Below are 21,280 nucleotides of genomic sequence, written 5' to 3'. Positions count from 1 at the left end.
CCTCCTCACTGAGCAGGTGTGTGAGCCTCCTCACCTCCTCACTGAGCAGGTGTGTGAGCCTCCTCACCTCCTCACTGAGCAGGTGTGTGAGCCTCCTCACCTCCTCACTGAGCAGGTGTGTGAGCCTCCTCACCTCCTCACTGAGCAGGTGTGTGAGCCTCCTCTCTGAGCAGGTGTGTGAGCCTCCTCACCTCCTCACTGAGCAGGTGTGTGAGCCTCCTCACCTCCTCACCTCCTCACTGAGCAGGTGTGTGAGCCTCCTCACCTCCTCACTGAGCAGGTGTGTGAGCCTCCTCACTGAGCAGGTGTGTGAGCCTCCTCACTGAGCAGGTGTGTGTGCCTCCTCACCTCCTCACTGAGCAGGTGTGTGAGCCTCCTCACCTCCTCACCTCCTCACTGAGCAGGTGTGTGAGCCTCCTCACCTCCTCACTGAGCAGGTGTGTGAGCCTCCTCACTGAGCAGGTGTGTGAGCCTCCTCACTGAGCAGGTGTGTGTGCCTCCTCACCTCCTCACTGAGCAGGTGTGTGAGCCTCCTCACTGAGCAGGTGTGTGTGCCTCCTCACTGAGCAGGTGTGTGAGCCTCCTCACCTCCTCACCTCCTCACTGAGCAGGTGTGTGAGCCTCCTCACCTCCTCACCTCCTCACTGAGCAGGTGTGTGAGCCTCCTCACCTCCTCACTGAGCAGGTGTGTGAGCCTCCTCTCTGAGTAGGTGTGTGAGCCTCCTCACTGAGCAGGTGTGTGAGCCTCCTCACTGAGCAGGTGTGTGAGCCTCCTCACTGAGCAGGTGTGTGTGCCTCCTCTCTGAGCAGGTGTGTGTGCCTCCTCACTGAGCAGGTGTGTGAGCCTCCTCTCTGAGTGACTCTGTGTCTCTTTAGTGAACCCTCCAGCTGATCCTGGGTCTGTGAGCGCTGAAGAGGCTCTGAAGTACCTCCTGTTCCTCGTCAACGTGAACGACCTCTACGAACACTCGCTGGGAACGTACGACTTCGACCTGGTGCTCATGGTGGCCGAAAAATCACAGAAGGTGAGGAGGAGGAAGAGGAGGAAGAGGAAGAAGAGACTTAATGTTATTTAGTTGTACCTACCAAGTAGCAAAGTGCTTCGGGCAGGAATACAAAAGATGCTTTTTGATATCAAACAGATCAGTTTTTTAAACCAGCCCTCATTTCTATTCACATGCCATCAGTGATGTTTAGGCCCTTTGTATCTTAGAGCATCAAGAAGCTTTCAAGGAAACAGCTGGTCCTCATAAATGTTAAAATGATGCAGTGAAAATGAAGGCTGCCAAATGTCGGACAGATTTATTGTTTTAACGTACGCCACAAGATGCCTACAAATTCATTTAGATCATCTTTGAGGAAGATTGCGGCGTGCATCTTTAATGCTCCTAGTGGGAAATTCAGTCTCCAGGTGTCTACATAAGAATCAATGCAGCATGAGTTTATATATTTGATTTGAAACAAGATATGAAGGATATAAACGGGGAAACGAATGGATCAAATCACACGGTGGATTTTAGAAATGCATTTTTATCGTCTGCATGGCCAGATGGTGGCGCTCATAATTGAAATGTGTTATTATTGAGCCCCGTATGGTTAAACAGTGTGGACCTGTATGTTCAGACAGTGAGTCATTAAGCAGACTCGTACAGCAGCAGCAGCTCTTCACAGATACAAACATCAACCTACATTCACAAACATGCATTATTTGAATAAAGAAATGACACATTGCTCATCTAAATGCTTTGTTTCTCGCCTGAAGAGTGTTCTAACTTCAGAGTTACACAGCATCATAAAGTGACATTCACTACCTAAGCTGTGATTGGTGGGTGTATTTCCAGTGTGTTAATGCCCCCCCCCCCCCTCCCTGCAGGACCCCAAAGAGTACCTTCCCTTCCTGAACATGCTGAAAAGTCTGGAGCCGAACTACCAGCGCTACAGCATCGATAAACACCTGAAGCGCTACAGGAAGGCTCTGCAGCACCTCAGCAGGGCGGGTCAGTATCTATATCAGTGTTTCTCAAACCGTTTCACACCAAGCTCCACTTAGAACCAATACAGAGACACACCTGACTCCTACATCTAATATATATATATACGACCCACATATGTAAACACTTCTTTTAAAGTTACTTAACTGGATATCATTGTAATTGCACATTAAACACAAGTTAATTATTGACACTGTTCCATTTACTTAGCATTGTTTACGCTGTCACTGACCGCGTGTCTTTGTTGCCACCAAAACACTTTGAGAAACACTTTGAATTTATAATTGATTTGATGTGACCTGTGTTTCAGGCGCAGAGCATTTCCCAGAAGCCCTGCAGCTGGTGAAGGAGCAGAAACTGTACAGTGAAGCTCTGAGACTCTACTCTGCAGACCCTCCTCACTACAAGGTAACAGATCTTTTAGAATGTATAAATACTAGAACACAGAGTTAACAGTGAGTTTGAACGTGATGAAACGTATACCGATAGAGTCTGTGGACTCTCAGCTTTCATATGATATCTATTTATCTATCTAAAAAAATCACTGCAAGGTAATATTACCCGCTGGCGCTGATGGGTATAAATGGCAATATTTTCAATCTGACTTCATATTGACCATTTTTAGGGTGAAACGTACCCGTTGGCGGTTCTTGTGTTAAGGAGAGTCTGAGCCCTGATGTCTGTCTTGCAGGCTCTGAGCTGTGTGTACGCGGACCACCTGATGCAGAACCAGCAGATGGAGCAGGCTGGCTTGCTGCTCTGGAGATGTGGAGAACCAGCAGCCGCTCTGCAGGCGTTCGCCAGCGCCTCCTGCTGGAGGAACGCTGTGTGTGCAGCGCAGCAGATCCCCCTGCCTCCGGACCAGATAGCCCTGCTGGCACGAGACCTCGCAGGTAAACTGGAACACAGGTAGAGGGAACGCGGGTAGAGGGAACGCGGGTAGAGGGAACAAGTGTAGAGGGAACAATGGTAGAGGGAACGCGGGTAGAGAGAACAAGGGTAGAGGAAACAAGGGTAGAGAGAACAAGGGTAGAGGGAACGCGGGTAGAGGGAACGCGGGTAGAGGGAACGCGGGTAGAGGGAACGCGGGTAGAGGGAACAAGGGTAGAGGGAACAAGGGTAGAGGGAACAAGGGTAGAGGGAACAAGGGTAGAGGGAACGCGGGTAGAGGGAACGCGGGTAGAGAGAACAAGGGTAGAGGGAACAAGGGTAGGGGGAACAAGGTTAGAGAGAACGCGGGTAGGGGGAACGCGGGTAGAGGGAACAAGGGTAGAGAGAACGCGGGTAGAGGGAACAAGGGTAGAGGGAACAAGGGTAGAGGGAACAAGGGTAGAGAGAACAAGAGTAGAGAGAACAAGGGTAGAGGGAACAAGGGTAGAGAGAACAAGGGTAGGGGGAACAAGGTTAGAGAGAACGCGGGTAGGGGGAACGCGGGTAGAGAGAACCCAGGTAGGGGGAACGCGGGTAGGGGGAACGCGGGTAGGGGGAACGCGGGTAGGGGGAACGCAGGTAGAGAGAACGCGGGTAGGGGGAACAAGGGTAGAGAGAACAAGGGTAGAGGGAACAAGGGTAGAGGGAACAAGGTTAGAGAGAACGCGGGTAGGGGGAACGCGGGTAGAGAGAACCCGGGTAGGGGGAACGCGGGTAGGGGGAACGCGGGTAGAGGGAACAAGGGTAGAGGGAACAAGGGTAGAGAGAACAAGAGTAGAGGGAACAAGGGTAGAGGGAACAAGGGTAGAGGGAACAAGGGTAGGGGGAACGCGGGTAGAGAGAACCCAGGTAGGGGGAACGTGGGTAGGGGGAACGTGGGTAGAGAGAACCCAGATAGAGGGAACGCAGGTAGGGGGAACCCGGGCAGGGGGAACGTGGGTAGGGGGAACGCGGGTAGAGAGAACCCAGATAGAGGGAACGCAGGTAGGGGGAACCCGGGCAGGGGGAACGCGGGTAGGGGGAACCCGGGCAGGGGGAACGCGGGTAGAGGGAACCCGGGTAGAGGGAACGCGGGTAGGGGGAACGCGGGTAGTAGGGAACGCGGGTAGGGGGAACGCAGGTAGGGGGAACGGGGGTAGGGGGAACGCAGGTAGAGAGAACGCGGGTAGGGAGAACGCGGGTAGGGGGAACGCGGGTAGAGGGAACCCGGGTAGGGGGAACGCGGGTAGGGGGAACGCAGGTAGAGAGAACGCGGGTAGGGGGAACGCAGGTAGAGAGAACGCGGGTAGGGGGAACGCGGGTAGTAGGGAACGCGGGTAGGGGGAACGCGGGTAGGGGGAACGCGGGTAGGGGGAACGGGGGTAGGGGGAACGCGGGTAGAGGGAACGCGGGTAGGGGGAACGCGGGTAGGGGGAACGCGGCTAGGGGGAACGGGGGTAGGGGGAACGCGGGTAGTAGGGAACGCGGGTAGGGGGAACGCGGGTAGGGGGAACGTGGCTAGGGGGAACGGGGGTAGGGGGAACGCGGGTAGGGGCACGCGGGTAGTAGGGAACGCGGGTAGGGGGAACGCGGCTAGGGGGAACGGGGGTAGGGGGAACGCGGGTAGGGGGAACGCGGGTTCAACAAAAGCGCTCTCCAGCATAAGTTGTAAAATGCTGAGTTAGCACCGTGTCTTACTGGATCTGCTTTTCTCGTCACGATCGGTTGTTCTACGTGAACCCAAATGTAACGCAAGGCATTGTGGGACAGCATTATCTCCTTTCCTAAATCAAGGTCCAGTGTTTCCTAAAGGACATGATAAAGGAAGCATTGAAGCTCCTTTCCTACCATGTCTAGAGCAGTGATTCTCAGCCGATGTGCCGTCAGGTGTGCCGTGGGAAATTGTCCAATTCCACTTAAATCGGTCTAAAAAAAAACATTTGCTGCAAATAATTTGCCGTTGTTTACGGTCTGTGGCTGCAATGAAATACTCTTGAATGCCAGTGGGGGGCAGCAGGTAGCAAAGTAATGTAGAATGAAGTGATGCTTGGTGGAGGCTGCGCTAACGACACAAACAGCGATGGATAAACTCTACGGATAAATGCAGACTCTGAACTGACTCCTGGACAAAATCCTAAATATTAGTGCAGAGTATGAGTGGTGGTCAACATATATAAAAGGCGTGTCGTTGTCATTTAAAAACTTTTGGGTTGTTGTGCCGCGGGAATAGTACCGTGACTCAGAAGAGGTTAAAAATCACTGAGAATCTGAACAGCTCCTCTCATGGCTTAGAGACTTCCGGGTCCTTCCACTCCTCTAGGAACCTTCCTCAGATACATCTGGACGACAGGTAGACGTTCCCCAGCAAGGGGTCTCTGTAAATAAACCCTAACATATGTTGTCGTTCCCTCTCTCACAGAGAAGCTGATCGAACAGAGGAGACACTCAGAAGCTGCTCTGCTGCTGGACCAGTATGCTAAAGTGAGCAAGAAGCTTAAAAACACTTATCATGGATCTACTTTCTTATAGTTGGAATATTATCTCACTCTTTTGCATATATATAAAAACATAACATTATGCACACTGTTCTGTATGTTTTGCACTTTTCTCTCTTAATAAATTGCGTAGCTCTCGACATACTGCACATATTTTATTATTCATAGTAAAAACAAATATTAGCTTTTTGTATATTTTTTATCTATCGTAAACATTTTATTTAATTTTAAGATATTGTTATAATAGTTCTATGTTTGTAGACACTGTGTTCATGTGCACACCTAAACCTGTGTAAACCTGCCTGGCAATAAACCTGGTTCTGATTTACAAAAAAATGTAGTATATGATTGTTATTATAATTACAGGACTGTGAGGAGGCCATCTTGGCTCTGGTCACTGGGTCCGTCTGGGACGAGGCGCTGCGACTGGTCAGTTTGAAATAGTTTCTGATCTACATATCTTTTCTTTTCCTTATACATGTGATGTTTTGTTTCTTTCCGTCAAGTGGGAAATACGTATTTTTTTGTGTGTGTTTCTCTTAGTATCCTAAGATACTGTTATGTTTGGCTGTGAATTTTTTTTTTTTATTATTATGAAGGGCAGACCATCTATTTGTATTTATTTAGTTTTTTTTAGAAAGGGGCAGGTCACATAAGATTAGATTCTTCTCCCTGCTCCTTTTCGCTCAATGGTGTTTTGGTAGAGCCATGTTTTGTGGCAATTATTGTACATTTGGTTTAGCGTACCGAGAGCGGGACGAATAAAAATGAAATGAAATATATCTGTTATCTACACTGAACAAAAATATAAACGCAACACTTTTGTTTTTGCTCCCATTTTTCATGAGATGAACTCAAACATCTAAAACATTTTCTACATTCACAAAATAACCATTTCTCTCAAATATTGTTCACAAATCTGAAAAGATCTGTGATAGTGAGCACTTCTCCTTTGCAGAGATAATCCATCCCACCTCACAGGTGTGGCATATCAAGATGCTGATTGGACAGCATGATTATTGCACAGGTGTGTCTTAGGCTGGCCACAAGAAAAGGCCACTCTGAAACGTGCAGTTTTGCTTTATTGGGGGGGTCTGGGGGGGTCCGAAAACCAGTCAGTATCTGGTGTGAGGGTTAGGGTTAGGGTTAGGGTAATGTTGTGAATCGAGTGGCCTGTGTTCGTCGTCCATAACATACGCCTGCCCATACCATAACCCCACCACCACCATGGGCCGCTCGATTCACAACATTACCCTAACCCTAACCCTAACCCTCACACCAGATACTGACTGGTTTTCGGACCCCCCCAGACCCCCCCAATAAAGCAAAACTGCACGTTTCAGAGTGGCCTTTTATTGTGCCCAGCCTAAGGCACACCTGTGCAATAATCATGCTGTCTAATCAGCATCTTGATATGCCACACCTGTGAGGTGGGATGGATTATCTCGGCAAAGGAGAAGTGCTCACTATCACAGATTTTTTCAGATTTGTGAACAATATTTGAGAGAAATTGTTATTTTGTGTATTTAGAAAATGTTTTAGATCTTTGAGTTCATCTCATGAAAAATGGGAGCAAAAACAAAAGTGTTGCGTTTATATTTGTGTTCAGTGTATATCTGACTCTCCTGTGATGTATGTTCTGTCTGCTTCAGATCTACATGCACAACAGACAGGATATTACTGAGACCAACCTGAAGCCTGCACTGCTGGAAGGTGAAGATCAACAGATGTTTACCTCTGGGGATGTTGTGTTGTTGTTTACTAATGTTGTTGTTGTTGTGTCAGCTTTCAGCACTCAGATTGGGTTCCTGGAAATTCAGGTGGCGACGTTCACTAGACACCGGATCAGACTCTCTGTGGTCCGAGAGCAGAAAGAGAAACACAGACTGGACATGCTGGGTGAGGACTCTTTAAAGTAGAGACACTACATACTGATATACACCTGAACATCAGCAGGAGAGGACTCTTTAAAGTTCAGACACTACATACTGATATACACCTGAACATCAGCAGGAGAGGACTCTTTAAAGTACAGACACTACATACTGATATACACCTGAACATCAGCAGGAGAGGACTATTTAAAGTAGAGACCCTTACATACTGATATACACCTGAACATCAGCAGGAGAGGACTCTTTAAAGTAGAGATACTACATACTGATATACACCTGAACATCAGCAGGAGAGGACTCTTTAAAGTAGAGACACTACATACTGATATACACCTGAACATCAACAGGAGAGGACTCTTTAAAGTAGAGACACTACATACTGATATACACCTGAACATCAGCAGGAGAGGACTCTTTAAAGTAGAGACACTACATACTGATATACACCTGAACATCAGCAGGAGAGGACTCTTTAAAGTAGAGATACTACATACTGATATACACCTGACCATCAGCAGGAGAGGACTCTTTAAAGTAGAGACACTACATACTGATATACACCTGAACATCAGCAGGAGAGGACTCTTTAAAGTAGAAACACTACATACTGATATACACCTGAACATCAGCAGGAGAGCACTCTTTAAAGTAGAGACACTACATACTGATATACACCTGAACATCAGCAGGAGAGGACTCTTTAAAGTAGAAACACTACATACTGATATACACCTGAACATCAGCAGGAGAGAACTCTTTAAAGTAGAAACACTACATACTGATATACACCTGAACATCAGCAGGAGAGGACTCTTTAAAGTAGAAACACTACATACTGATATACACCTGAACATCAGCAGGAGAGGACTCTTTAAAGTAGTGTTTACCCCCTGTGTTGTCCCTCAGATGAAGACGGTCCTGATTGTCCTGATGCTGAACTTTACTCTGAGGCCAGCAGTGTGATGACGGGATCCAAATATTCCCACAGTAACTCCCGCATCTCCTCGTAAGTCTCTCACACCTGAACATGCTGTCAGATTCTTGAAGGTTGTGTTTTAATGTTCCTGGTCTGTCTGCAGGAGATCCTCAAAGAACCGGCGTAAAGCGGAGAGGAAGAAGCTGAGTCTGAAGGAGGGAAGCCCGATGGAGGACCGAGCGCTGATGTACGCTCTGGGAGAAATCCTCACTACTGTGGACAAGATGAGAGGTACACACTCTGAAATACACACTGCAATACACACTCTGAAGTACACACTCTGAAGTACACACTCTGAAACACACACTCTGAAACACACACTCTGAAACACACACTCTGAAACACACACTCTGAAACACACACTCTGAAACACACACTCTGAAACACACACTCTGAAACACACACTCTGAAACACACACTCTGCAATACACACTCTGAAATACACACTCTGAAATACACACTGCAATACACACTGCAATATACACTCTGCAATACACACTCTGCAATACACACTCTGCAATACACACTGCAATACACACTCTGAAATACACTCTGCAATACACACTCTGAAATACACACTCTGAAATACACTCTGCAATACACACTGCAATACACACTGCAATATACACTCTGCAATACACACTCTCTGCAATACACACTCTGCAATACACACTCTGCAATACACACTGCAATACACACTGCAATATACACTCTGCAATACACACTCTGCAATACACACTCTGCAATACACACTGCAATACACACTCTGAAATACACTCTGCAATACACACTCTGAAATACACACTCTGAAATACACTCTGCAATACACACTCTGAAATACACACTCTGAAATACACTCTGCAATACACACTGCAATACACACTGCAATACACACTGCAATATACACTCTGCAATACACACTCTGCAATACACACTGCAATACACACTCTGAAATACACTCTGCAATACACACTCTGAAATACACTCTGCAATACACACTCTGAAATACACACTCTGAAATACACTCTGCAATACACACTGCAATACACACTGCAATACACACTGCAATATACACTCTGCAATACACACTCTGAAATACACTCTGCAATACACACTCTGAAATACACACTCTGAAATACACTCTGCAATACACACTGCAATACACACTGCAATACACACTCTGCAATACACACTCTGCAATACACACTGCAATACACACTCTGAAATACACTCTGCAATACACACTCTGAAATACACACTCTGAAATACACACTCTGAAATACACTCTGCAATACACACTGCAATACACACTGCAATACACACTCTGAAATACACTCTGCAATACACACTCTGAAATACACACTCTGAAATACACACTCTGAAATACACACTGCAATACACACTCTGAAATACACTCTGCAATACACACTGCAATACACACTGCAATACACACTCTGAAATACACTCTGCAATACACACTCTGAAATACACTCTGCAATACACACTCTGAAATACACACTCTGAAATACACTCTGCAATACACACTGCAATAAACACTGCAATACACACTGCAATATACACTCTGCAATACACACTCTGCAATACACACTCTGAAATACACTCTGCAATACACACTCTGCAATACACACTCTGCAATACACACTGCAATACACACTCTGAAATACACTCTGCAATACACACTCTGAAATACACACTCTGAAATACACACTCTGAAATACACTCTGCAATACACACTGCAATACACACTGCAATACACACTCTGCAATACACACTCTGAAATACACACTCTGAAATACACACTGCAATACACACTGCAATATACACTCTGCAATACACACTCTGCAATACACACTCTGCAATACACACTGCAATACACACTCTGAAATACACTCTGCAATACACACTCTGAAATACACACTCTGAAATACACTCTGCAATACACACTGCAATACACACTGCAATACACACTGCAATATACACTCTGCAATACACACTCTGCAATACACACTGCAATACACACTCTGAAATACACTCTGCAATACACACTCTGAAATACACTCTGCAATACACACTCTGAAATACACACTCTGAAATACACTCTGCAATACACACTGCAATACACACTGCAATACACACTGCAATATACACTCTGCAATACACACTCTGCAATACACACTCTGAAATACACTCTGCAATACACACTCTGAAATACACACTCTGAAATACACTCTGCAATACACACTGCAATACACACTGCAATACACACTCTGCAATACACACTCTGCAATACACACTGCAATACACACTCTGAAATACACTCTGCAATACACACTCTGAAATACACACTCTGAAATACACACTCTGAAATACACTCTGCAATACACACTGCAATACACACTGCAATACACACTCTGAAATACACTCTGCAATACACACTCTGAAATACACACTCTGAAATACACACTGCAATACACACTCTGAAATACACTCTGCAATACACACTGCAATACACACTGCAATACACACTCTGAAATACACTCTGCAATACACACTCTGAAATACACTCTGCAATACACACTCTGAAATACACACTCTGAAATACACTCTGCAATACACACTGCAATACACACTGCAATACACACTGCAATATACACTCTGCAATACACACTCTGCAATACACACTCTGAAATACACTCTGCAATACACACTCTGAAATACACACTCTGAAATACATACTGCAATACACACTCTGAAATACACACTCTGAAATACACTCTGCAATACACACTGCAATACACACTGCAATACACACTCTGCAATACACACTGCAATACACACTCTGAAATACACTCTGCAATACACACTCTGAAATACACACTCTGAAATACACACTCTGAAATACACTCTGCAATACACACTGCAATACACACTGCAATACACACTCTGAAATACACTCTGCAATACACACTCTGCAATACACACTCTGAAATACACACTGCAATACACACTCTGAAATACACTCTGCAATACACACTCTGCAATACACACTCTGCAATACACTCTGCAATACACACTGCAATACACACTGCAATACACACTGCAATATACACTCTGCAATACACACTCTGCAATACACACTGCAATACACACTCTGAAATACACTCTGCAATACACTCTGCAATACACACTCTGCAATACACTCTGCAATACACACTGCAATACACACTGCAATATACACTCTGCAATACACACTCTGCAATACACACTCTGAAATACACTCTGCAATACACACTGCAATACACACTGCAATACACACTGCAATACACACTCTGAAATACACTCTGCAATACACACTCTGAAATACACTCTGCAATACACACTCTGAAATACACACTCTGAAATACACTCTGCAATACACACTGCAATACACACTGCAATACACACTGCAATATACACTCTGCAATACACACTCTGCAATACACACTCTGAAATACACTCTGCAATACACACTCTGAAATACACACTCTGAAATACACTCTGCAATACACACTGCAATACACACTGCAATACACACTCTGCAATACACACTCTGCAATACACACTGCAATACACACTCTGAAATACACTCTGCAATACACACTCTGAAATACACACTCTGAAATACACACTCTGAAATACACTCTGCAATACACACTGCAATACACACTGCAATACACACTCTGAAATACACACTCTGAAATACACACTGCAATACACACTGCAATACACACTGCAATACACACTCTGAAATACACTCTGCAATACACACTGCAATACACACTGCAATACACACTCTGAAATACACACTCTGAAATACACACTCTGAAATACACTCTGCAATACACACTGCAATACACACTGCAATACACACTCTGAAATACACTCTGCAATACACTCTGCAATACACACTGCAATACACACTGCAATACACACTCTGAAATACACTCTGCAATACACACTCTGAAATACACACTCTGCAATACACACTCTGAAATACACACTCTGAAATACACTCTGCAATACACACTGCAATACACACTGCAATACACACTGCAATATACACTCTGCAATACACACTCTGCAATACACACTCTGAAATACACTCTGCAATACACACTCTGAAATACACACTCTGAAATACACTCTGCAATACACACTGCAATACACACTGCAATACACACTCTGCAATACACACTCTGCAATACACACTGCAATACACACTCTGAAATACACTCTGCAATACACACTCTGAAATACACACTCTGAAATACACACTCTGAAATACACTCTGCAATACACACTGCAATACACACTGCAATACACACTCTGCAATACACACTCTGAAATACACACTCTGAAATACACACTGCAATACACACTGCAATATACACTCTGCAATACACACTCTGCAATACACACTCTGCAATACACACTGCAATACACACTCTGAAATACACTCTGCAATACACACTCTGAAATACACACTCTGAAATACACTCTGCAATACACACTGCAATACACACTGCAATACACACTGCAATATACACTCTGCAATACACACTCTGCAATACACACTGCAATACACACTCTGAAATACACTCTGCAATACACACTCTGAAATACACTCTGCAATACACACTCTGAAATACACACTCTGAAATACACTCTGCAATACACACTGCAATACACACTGCAATATACACTCTGCAATACACACTCTGCAATACACACTCTGAAATACACTCTGCAATACACACTCTGAAATACACACTCTGAAATACACTCTGCAATACACACTGCAATACACACTGCAATACACACTCTGCAATACACACTCTGCAATACACACTGCAATACACACTCTGAAATACACTCTGCAATACACACTCTGAAATACACACTCTGAAATACACACTCTGAAATACACTCTGCAATACACACTGCAATACACACTGCAATACACACTCTGAAATACACTCTGCAATACACACTCTGAAATACACACTCTGAAATACACACTCTGCAATACACACTGCAATACACACTGCAATACACACTCTGAAATACACTCTGCAATACACACTCTGCAATACACACTCTGAAATACACTCTGCAATACACACTGCAATACACACTGCAATACACACTCTGAAATACACTCTGCAATACACACTCTGAAATACACTCTGCAATACACACTCTGAAATACACACTCTGAAATACACTCTGCAATACACACTGCAATACACACTGCAATACACACTGCAATATACACTCTGCAATACACACTCTGCAATACACACTCTGAAATACACTCTGCAATACACACTGCAATACACACTGCAATACACACTCTGAAATACACTCTGCAATACACACTCTGAAATACACTCTGCAATACACACTCTGAAATACACACTCTGAAATACACTCTGCAATACACACTGCAATACACACTGCAATACACACTGCAATATACACACTGCAATACACACTCTGAAATACACTCTGCAATACACACTCTGAAATACACTCTGCAATACACACTCTGAAATACACACTCTGAAATACACTCTGCAATACACACTGCAATACACACTGCAATACACACTCTGCAATACACACTCTGCAATACACACTGCAATACACACTCTGAAATACACTCTGCAATACACACTCTGAAATACACACTCTGAAATACACACTCTGAAATACACTCTGCAATACACACTGCAATACACACTGCAATACACACTCTGAAATACACTCTGCAATACACACTCTGCAATACACACTCTGAAATACACACTGCAATACACACTCTGAAATACACTCTGCAATACACACTCTGCAATACACACTGCAATACACACTGCAATACACACTCTGAAATACACTCTGCAATACACACTCTGCAATACACACTCTGAAATACACACTGCAATACACACTCTGCAATACACTCTGCAATACACACTCTGAAATACACACTCTGAAATACACTCTGCAATACACACTCTGAAATACACTCTGCAATACACACTCTGAAATACACACTCTGAAATACACTCTGCAATACACACTACAATACACACTCTGAAATACACTCTGAAATACACTCTGCAATACACACTCTGAAATACACACTCTGAAATACACACTCTGAAATACACACTCTGAAATACACTCTGCAATACACACTGCAATACACACTGCAATACACACTGCAATACACACTGCAATACACACTCTGAAGTACACACTCTGAAGTACACACTCTGAAATACAAACTGCAATACACACTCTGCAATACACACTGCAATACACACTGCAATACACACTCTGAAGTACACACTCTGCAATACACACTCTGAAATACACACTGCAATACACACTGCAATACACACTCTGAAGTACACACTCTGCAATACACACTCTGCAATACACACTCTGAAATACACACTGCAATACACACTCTGCAATACACACTCTGCAATACACACTCTGAAATACACACTACAATACACACTGCAATACACACTCTGAAGTACACACTCTGCAATACACACTCTGAAATACACACTGCAATACACACTGCAATACACACTCTGAAGTACACACTCTGCAATACACACTCTGCAATACACACTCTGAAATACACACTGCAATACACACTCTGAAATACATACTCTGCAATACACACTCTGAAATACACACTGAAATACACTCTGAAATACACACTCTGAAATACACACTCTGAAATACACACTCTGAAACACACACTCTGAAACACACACTCTGAAACACACACTCTGAAACACACACTCTGAAATACACACTCTGAAACACACACTCTGAAACACACACTCTGAAACACACACTCTGAAACACACACTCTGAAGTACACACTCTGAAGTACACACTCTGAAGTACACACTCTGAAACACACACTCTGAAGTACACACTCTGAAGTACTGAATACACACTAAGGGACAGCATGCTTATCTAGGTAGAAGCTCTTTTATGTTAGGTATCAGGTCTGTCCGCATTGAAATAGTTTTTGGTTGTGCATCGTTGGCTCGTGCTGAAAATAGTTTGAGATAAGAAATGTCCATGTTTGTGAGAATCATGTTGTCTTTGTTTTTAACAGGTTCATCCTCTTACGCTGTATGCGGTCTTTCTTCCACACAGAACATGCTTTCTATCAGCTCCATAACTCATAAATCACTGCTTTGTCAAATGCCGCCTTCTTTCTATATCTGTTGTTTCCAGTGTTACGGTACGTTCACACAGCAGCTTTAAAAAAATCTTCCAACGCTTCTCTGCCCATTGACTTTGAATGGGGTGACATCACGTTGCCTCTCTTTTCGCCGAACTGCATTGTGGGGAAGCAAAGTGAAGATTTCCAGGATTTTCAGGATTCAAAAGTTGAGCAATGTTCAACTTTTGAAGCTGAGCTGGAAGCGTCAGCCAATCAAATCCCGTTTATGTAAATCTGACAGTACAAGCGCTAGCCAATCAAACCGCGTGCTAGCTGGGAGAGACAGACCGCAGTTCATTTCCTCATATTCCAAACGAGATATTACGGTAGCAAATCATCCGGTTCTTTACGACCAGAACTATTTACCGGGATACAAACCGGAGGAACCAGGCATGGAGGGAGGTGGCAGAGACAGTGGGTGAAACTGGTAGGTTTTTGCCTGTTTGGGGAGTTTATATAAAATCCCTGGGGTTTTTTGCTTTGTATGTCGGGGGCGGGATATTCATGTGATTGGTTGTTGGTCGCGTTGCTCGCAAAAAATCCCCAAGCTCTCAGACACGCCCAGCTCCAAGATTTTCAAGATTTTTTCAAAGCTGCTGTGTGGACGTACCGTTACTACCGGGTTTCCGTTTTATGTGTCTGTCTGAATCCAGTTTCAAAAGTAAAGCGTGCAATCTGCCAACGTATAGATTTTAAGTTGTGGAATAAAAGCCACTTCTTTAACTTCTGTCTGTTTTTCCTTCCATGCCACTAAACACTGTCTTTGCAAACCAGCTGCATAACATGTATAAAGGAACCAATAGCCGCTTTCACACCAAGTACTTCCCAGCACTTAGTACCCCCATGGAACTAAAGAGCAGATCGCGTTCACACCGGAATAAGTCCCTGAGGGAGGATTAGGCAAATGAAGCCGCTGACGTCACTTCTTCTTCTTCTGCTTTGGGTTTACTGGCAGGCTGCAAACAACTTCACGGCGTATACTGCCACCCGGAGTCCCCGGCCGGAAGTCCCCGGAGTTAGGGACTGGCTTCAGTAGAAGCTGCTGGGACTCCCAGCAGCTTCTACTGAAGCCTTCCGAGTAAATCGCCAGAACGCCGACACCTCCTCATCTCCACCGCTCCCATGTTTTTTTTTGTGTTGCCATAAGTTAGTCTCTCTGCGTTTCTGCGCTGGGCTAATGCTAATAATGCTAATGCGAGCAAATACAATGGCGGCTTAAAAAAACGTTTCCGAGTTTTACGGGGCGTGGTTTGCAATTCGCCCAGCCAATCAGAAAATGTTACTTTGTCCTCCCCAGGATAGTCCCAACTCTCTAGCAGGGACTGAAAAGGGGGTGAAAGTTCTCTTTTTGGTGTGAACGCAAAATCCCAGGAACTATCAGAACTAAACAGGAAAAGTACCCCGGGTGAAAGCGCCTATTGGTTCTCTGGGGACTAAATGAACAATTAGGTTACCGGTCCAGTTCTGTGTCTAATTATCTGTGTCAGATCTATGAAAAGATGTAAATACTTATGGCTTGGGTTGAGGATGATTCATATTAACGTCCCGTTGATGTTTATTGTCCCCAGAGGAGGTCCACGGGCTGCTGAAGGCTCTGGTTCTGTTCCACTTTGAGCGGCAGGCGGAGAAGCTGCAGCAGATTTATGAAGAGTCTTTGCAGACGATGGAGGCGGCGATTCCTGAGGTCTGGAGCGACGGACAGAACATCCAGACCCCGGTGAGAACAAGCATATATCTGCATAAAGTGCAGTTTAATATCATATTGTACTTGTGCTACATCATAGGATCAAAAAACAACATGCACACTTTGGTAATGTGCATAAGATCTGTATTTTTATATTGAGTATTGTTGCTATGTTGATATTTATCTTTTCTACTATGGATATGTGAATATTTACCATTTAGGTGTATCTATTACTTTATTCCTTTTTGTATTTTATTATATTTTTAACTCGAGTGTAAAACCTGTTGACTTCCTCCTGCTGGGACACAACCATTTCCACATCAGGGAAGTATACCTAATCTAATAAAGCACTAAGTTATAACGGAGAGTCAGAACACACGTGTGTACCGGAGAACGCAGTATTGTTTTGTTTTTATTGTAAATATTCTTTGTATCTTGGTGTTTTTTAACTCTCTGTCTCGCTCTTCCTGCAGCTCACTGGACCCAACTCCACCGCTAACAGCATCATGGCGTCTTTCCAGCAGCAGCAGAACCCTGCAGCTCCTCAGCAAGGTGCATCCCATCATCTCAACTCACATCCGACTTTATTTACACAGCACCAACATCACAAACGACACGATGTAGCTCATAGTACGCCCGCTTTACTCCATGGTTTTGATACATATGTGATGTATAAATTACACCCTCCAGAAAAACGCGGGCTAAAATCCTTGATTATGCGATTAAACATGCGGGGGGTTTTTGTGATTTTATGCGGTGAAGTTGCGAAATATGCGGGGAAAAAGAATAACCATTTTTTAAAATATTGGGCTGTCTTGTTTATTCTCTCTCACACACAACCTGCCACTAACGTTAAACCCCTTTACTATTCAATCAAACACATTCAATGTTTATTTATTGTAAAAGCAATTGGGCTATTTTAATCTCACACACACACACACACACACACACACACACACACACACACACACACACACACACACACACACACACACACACACACACACACACACACACACACACACACACACACACACACACACACACACACACTTCTCCGCCTCATTCCGTTTTCATTTACTTGTTCGTTATCTGACCAGCTTCAATCTTGTAGGCTACTCACTTCGTTTCTTGTAGCCCTCAAAAGGGTTTTGGAGGTTGATGCCTCGGTGAACGTGCGTCGTTTGGCTTTCTTGTCCGCAGCAGCAGAAAGCATTTTCGAATGTTTGAATGAATCAAAGTGGGTCGTCACCGTCGATTTTTGTCTTATGCTCCAACACACAGTTTCACGGGGTGCAGAATAGTTTCCCCCCACTTTTTGCCCGGTCTTTAGTAGAAATGTTCGTCGTAAATTAGCTCTATACAGTGTTGTTTACATTCTGTGATGCGCGAGCTGATGACGTCACGTCAAGGCGAGTTAACTTTTTTTTTGCTCAACTTTGTGGAAAAATGCAGGGATTATGCGGCCTTTTAAAAATCTGCGCCATTTTGCTGATTATGCGGTAAATTCTGTGATCGCAGAATCGCGTTTTTCTGGAGGGTCTAAAATGTACTTATTTAACACGTTTCTTTCTCCTAGCAGCTGCTGAAGTCCTGGCTCCTCCGAAGATGAGGAACGGAGTGAAGTGGAAGCTGGCGGTTCTCTCATAAACATGTTTTTTTAAACTGTAAAGTAAAATGGTAATTGTGTAATAAAGGTCTCCTCCACGTATTTACAGAGTTTACTATAGTGTGTTTTCTGGTGATGTTACGTGGCTCGTGCTAAATCAGAATAAAATGCAATTCAACAAATAAAGTATTCCTTTACAAAAGTCACACAAATCAAAACAAGAGGCAGATCAAATGATAAACAAACTCTCTCTTTCTGTTACGCTGTACGTCATAAAATATAACGATTAAAAAAACTGTGTCTCGATGACTTCTTCCCGCAGGTTGCATTTCTCTGTCTCTTAAAAGCTGGCACTGTGGGAGTTGTAGTCTTTTATATTCCCTGGACTACACTGTTGCCCCTTTCACACCAACGCGGTTCCAGGGCCGGTTCGGAGCTAGAGCCTGATGAGCATCGGTTTTTCCTGTTCACACCGCAGCGGAGCCGCCTCTTTTCCCCGAAAACCGGTTCTTACCAAGCTCCAAAAAAATTGTCGGCCTAGAAACAAGAACCACATACGTCACGCTTACTTCGGAGGCGGGGGCGAGATCAACCTGAGCTAACAGTTAAAGGCGAGTACGGCAAATACAAGTTGTAATAAGCAGTAGTGCTCAGAAAAGTGACTAGACCACACACTTATAAAAACACACTTATAAAGTCAGGCAACGCTAACCAGGCTTCGTGTGATTCTGTTTATTTGACCTTACTTTGACCATCCGTTTAGTGTTATAGCAGCTATCGGATGGATCAATACATGGGCTGCACAGGTTGCTATGTCCGACTATCACAAGTAGAATCATAATGATCTGGTTTCTGGTTGATGGCCTTGGTTCCCCTCTGGTTCTCGGTTCTCCTCTGGTTGATGGTTCTCCTCTGGTTCTCGGTTCTCCTCTGGTTGATGGTTCTCCTCTAGTTGATGGCCTTGGTTCTCCTCTGGTTGATGGTTCTCCTCTGGTTCTCGGTTCTCCTCTGGTTGATGGTTCTCCTCTAGTTGATGGCCTTGGTTCTCCTCTGGTTGATGGTTCTCCTCTAGTTGGTGGCCTTGGTTCTCCTCTTGTTGATGGCTCTCCTCTGGTTCTTGGTTCTCCTCCGGTTGATGGTTCTCCTCTTGTCGATGGTTCTCCTCTTGTCGATGGTTCTCCTCTTGTTGATGGCCTTGGTTCTCCTCTGGTTGATGGTTCTCCTCTGGTTCTCGGTTCTCCTCTGGTTGGGACGGTTCTCCTCTAGTTGATGGCCTTGGTTCTCCTCTGGTTGATGGTTCTCCTCTAGTTGATGGCCTTGGTTCTCCTCTTGTCGATGGTTCTCCTCTGGTTCTCGGTTCTCCTCTGGTTGAGAGCCTTGGTCGTGGCTCTGAGCTTCTTCAGACGCAGCTCTCTCAGGCGGAGCTGCAGGTCCACAGCAGGTCTGTCTCTGAGCCTCTGCGTGGGGACCTTTGAGAGGTTGAAGTCACAGATTGTGGGGTAGAAGTCGTACGACACCTGGCAGCTCCTGGAGGAGGAGAGGTATCCCTCAGCGCTGACCGTCACTCTGTAGTCTCCAGGGTTCAGAAGACGCCAGAAGTCACCGTCTGAAACTGGAGGAGGAGAGAGATGGAGATATGATGAGGACAAACTGAGGAGATGAAATGCTACAAACATTATAGAGCAATGTGGAAGAGCAGCCCCTCGTCCATTGGTGTGTGTTCTGTTGTACACTGTTTGTGAGTGTGTGAGAGCGTGTGTCAGCGTGTGTACCTGATCTAATGTGATGATCGATATCATCCACTTTAATGATGGCGTCTGCTATTCCCTCCTCCGTCTCTCTGTCCCGAACGACTCCTTTAATCCCTCGATGGACCTGAGACAGAGAGGAGAACACAGATTACAGGTCTTTAAAGGGGACCTATCATACTAAATGCACTTTTGTACGTCTTTTCTACATGAACATGTGTCCCCGGTGTTCCAGGGAACTCACCAAGTGTCAGCAAACACAACCCTCTCTATTTCCCTCCATACCCAAATCTCTTAAAAAGGGGCTGCAACGGATCTGATACAGACTGATCCAGATTTGAACACTTCTGTGATGTCACAGAAGTGGCGCTAGGGCTATTGGGCCAACTCCACCAATCAGGAGGAGACAGCCACGGACATTGCCGTTCGACAGCGCTGGAGACGCTGTAGTACATATTTCAGGCCACCAGAATGGTGCTGTTCTCACAGAATCCGAGCATGAAAGGCAGTGTTAAATTGAACACTATATTATTCAAATATAGCATGATAGGTCCACTTTAAGTAAAGTAAAAGAAGGCTAGAGGAAGAGGGGCACACCTGCTCCATGAAGACCAGCAGGGACTCCTTGTTGTTGATCCACTCCACCGGCAGC

General features: G+C 44.6%; 2 protein-coding genes across 2 annotated transcripts; one reads left to right on the top strand and one right to left on the bottom strand.

Annotated features, from left to right (window-relative positions):
• Positions 1–876: 876 nt before the first annotated feature.
• Positions 877–18,982, top strand: LOC307026903 (elongator complex protein 1-like; the record flags this gene model as incomplete). The annotated part of the gene is made up of 13 exons (XM_079695063.1): positions 877–1,025; positions 1,874–1,997; positions 2,302–2,399; positions 2,683–2,884; positions 5,320–5,381; positions 5,762–5,824; positions 7,048–7,108; positions 7,181–7,294; positions 8,197–8,296; positions 8,370–8,497; positions 17,156–17,304; positions 17,745–17,823; positions 18,854–18,982. Coding segments are annotated over 13 exons (1,397 nt in total), but the record flags the coding sequence as incomplete, so codon positions are not given.
• A 1,116-nt stretch (positions 18,983–20,098) lies between these two features.
• Positions 20,099–21,274, bottom strand: LOC307026902 (putative carboxypeptidase X1). The gene is made up of 3 exons (XM_079695062.1): positions 21,226–21,274; positions 20,653–20,755; positions 20,099–20,492 (listed from the first exon to the last, which is right to left on the bottom strand). Exons 1-3 carry the CDS (start codon positions 21,232–21,234, stop codon positions 20,185–20,187), a joined length of 420 nt encoding a protein of 139 aa, XP_079551188.1. The 5' UTR covers positions 21,235–21,274; the 3' UTR covers positions 20,099–20,184.
• Between the last annotated feature and the right edge of the window lie 6 nt (positions 21,275–21,280).

Source organism: Notothenia rossii, assembly GCF_949606895.1.
Source record: "Notothenia rossii genome assembly, contig: scaffold_506, whole genome shotgun sequence".
In the NCBI taxonomy this organism is placed as follows: Eukaryota; Metazoa; Chordata; class Actinopteri; order Perciformes; family Nototheniidae; genus Notothenia; species Notothenia rossii.
The sequence above is the reverse complement of the archived record's forward strand: the minus strand, read 5'-3'. Positions and strand labels throughout refer to the sequence as shown.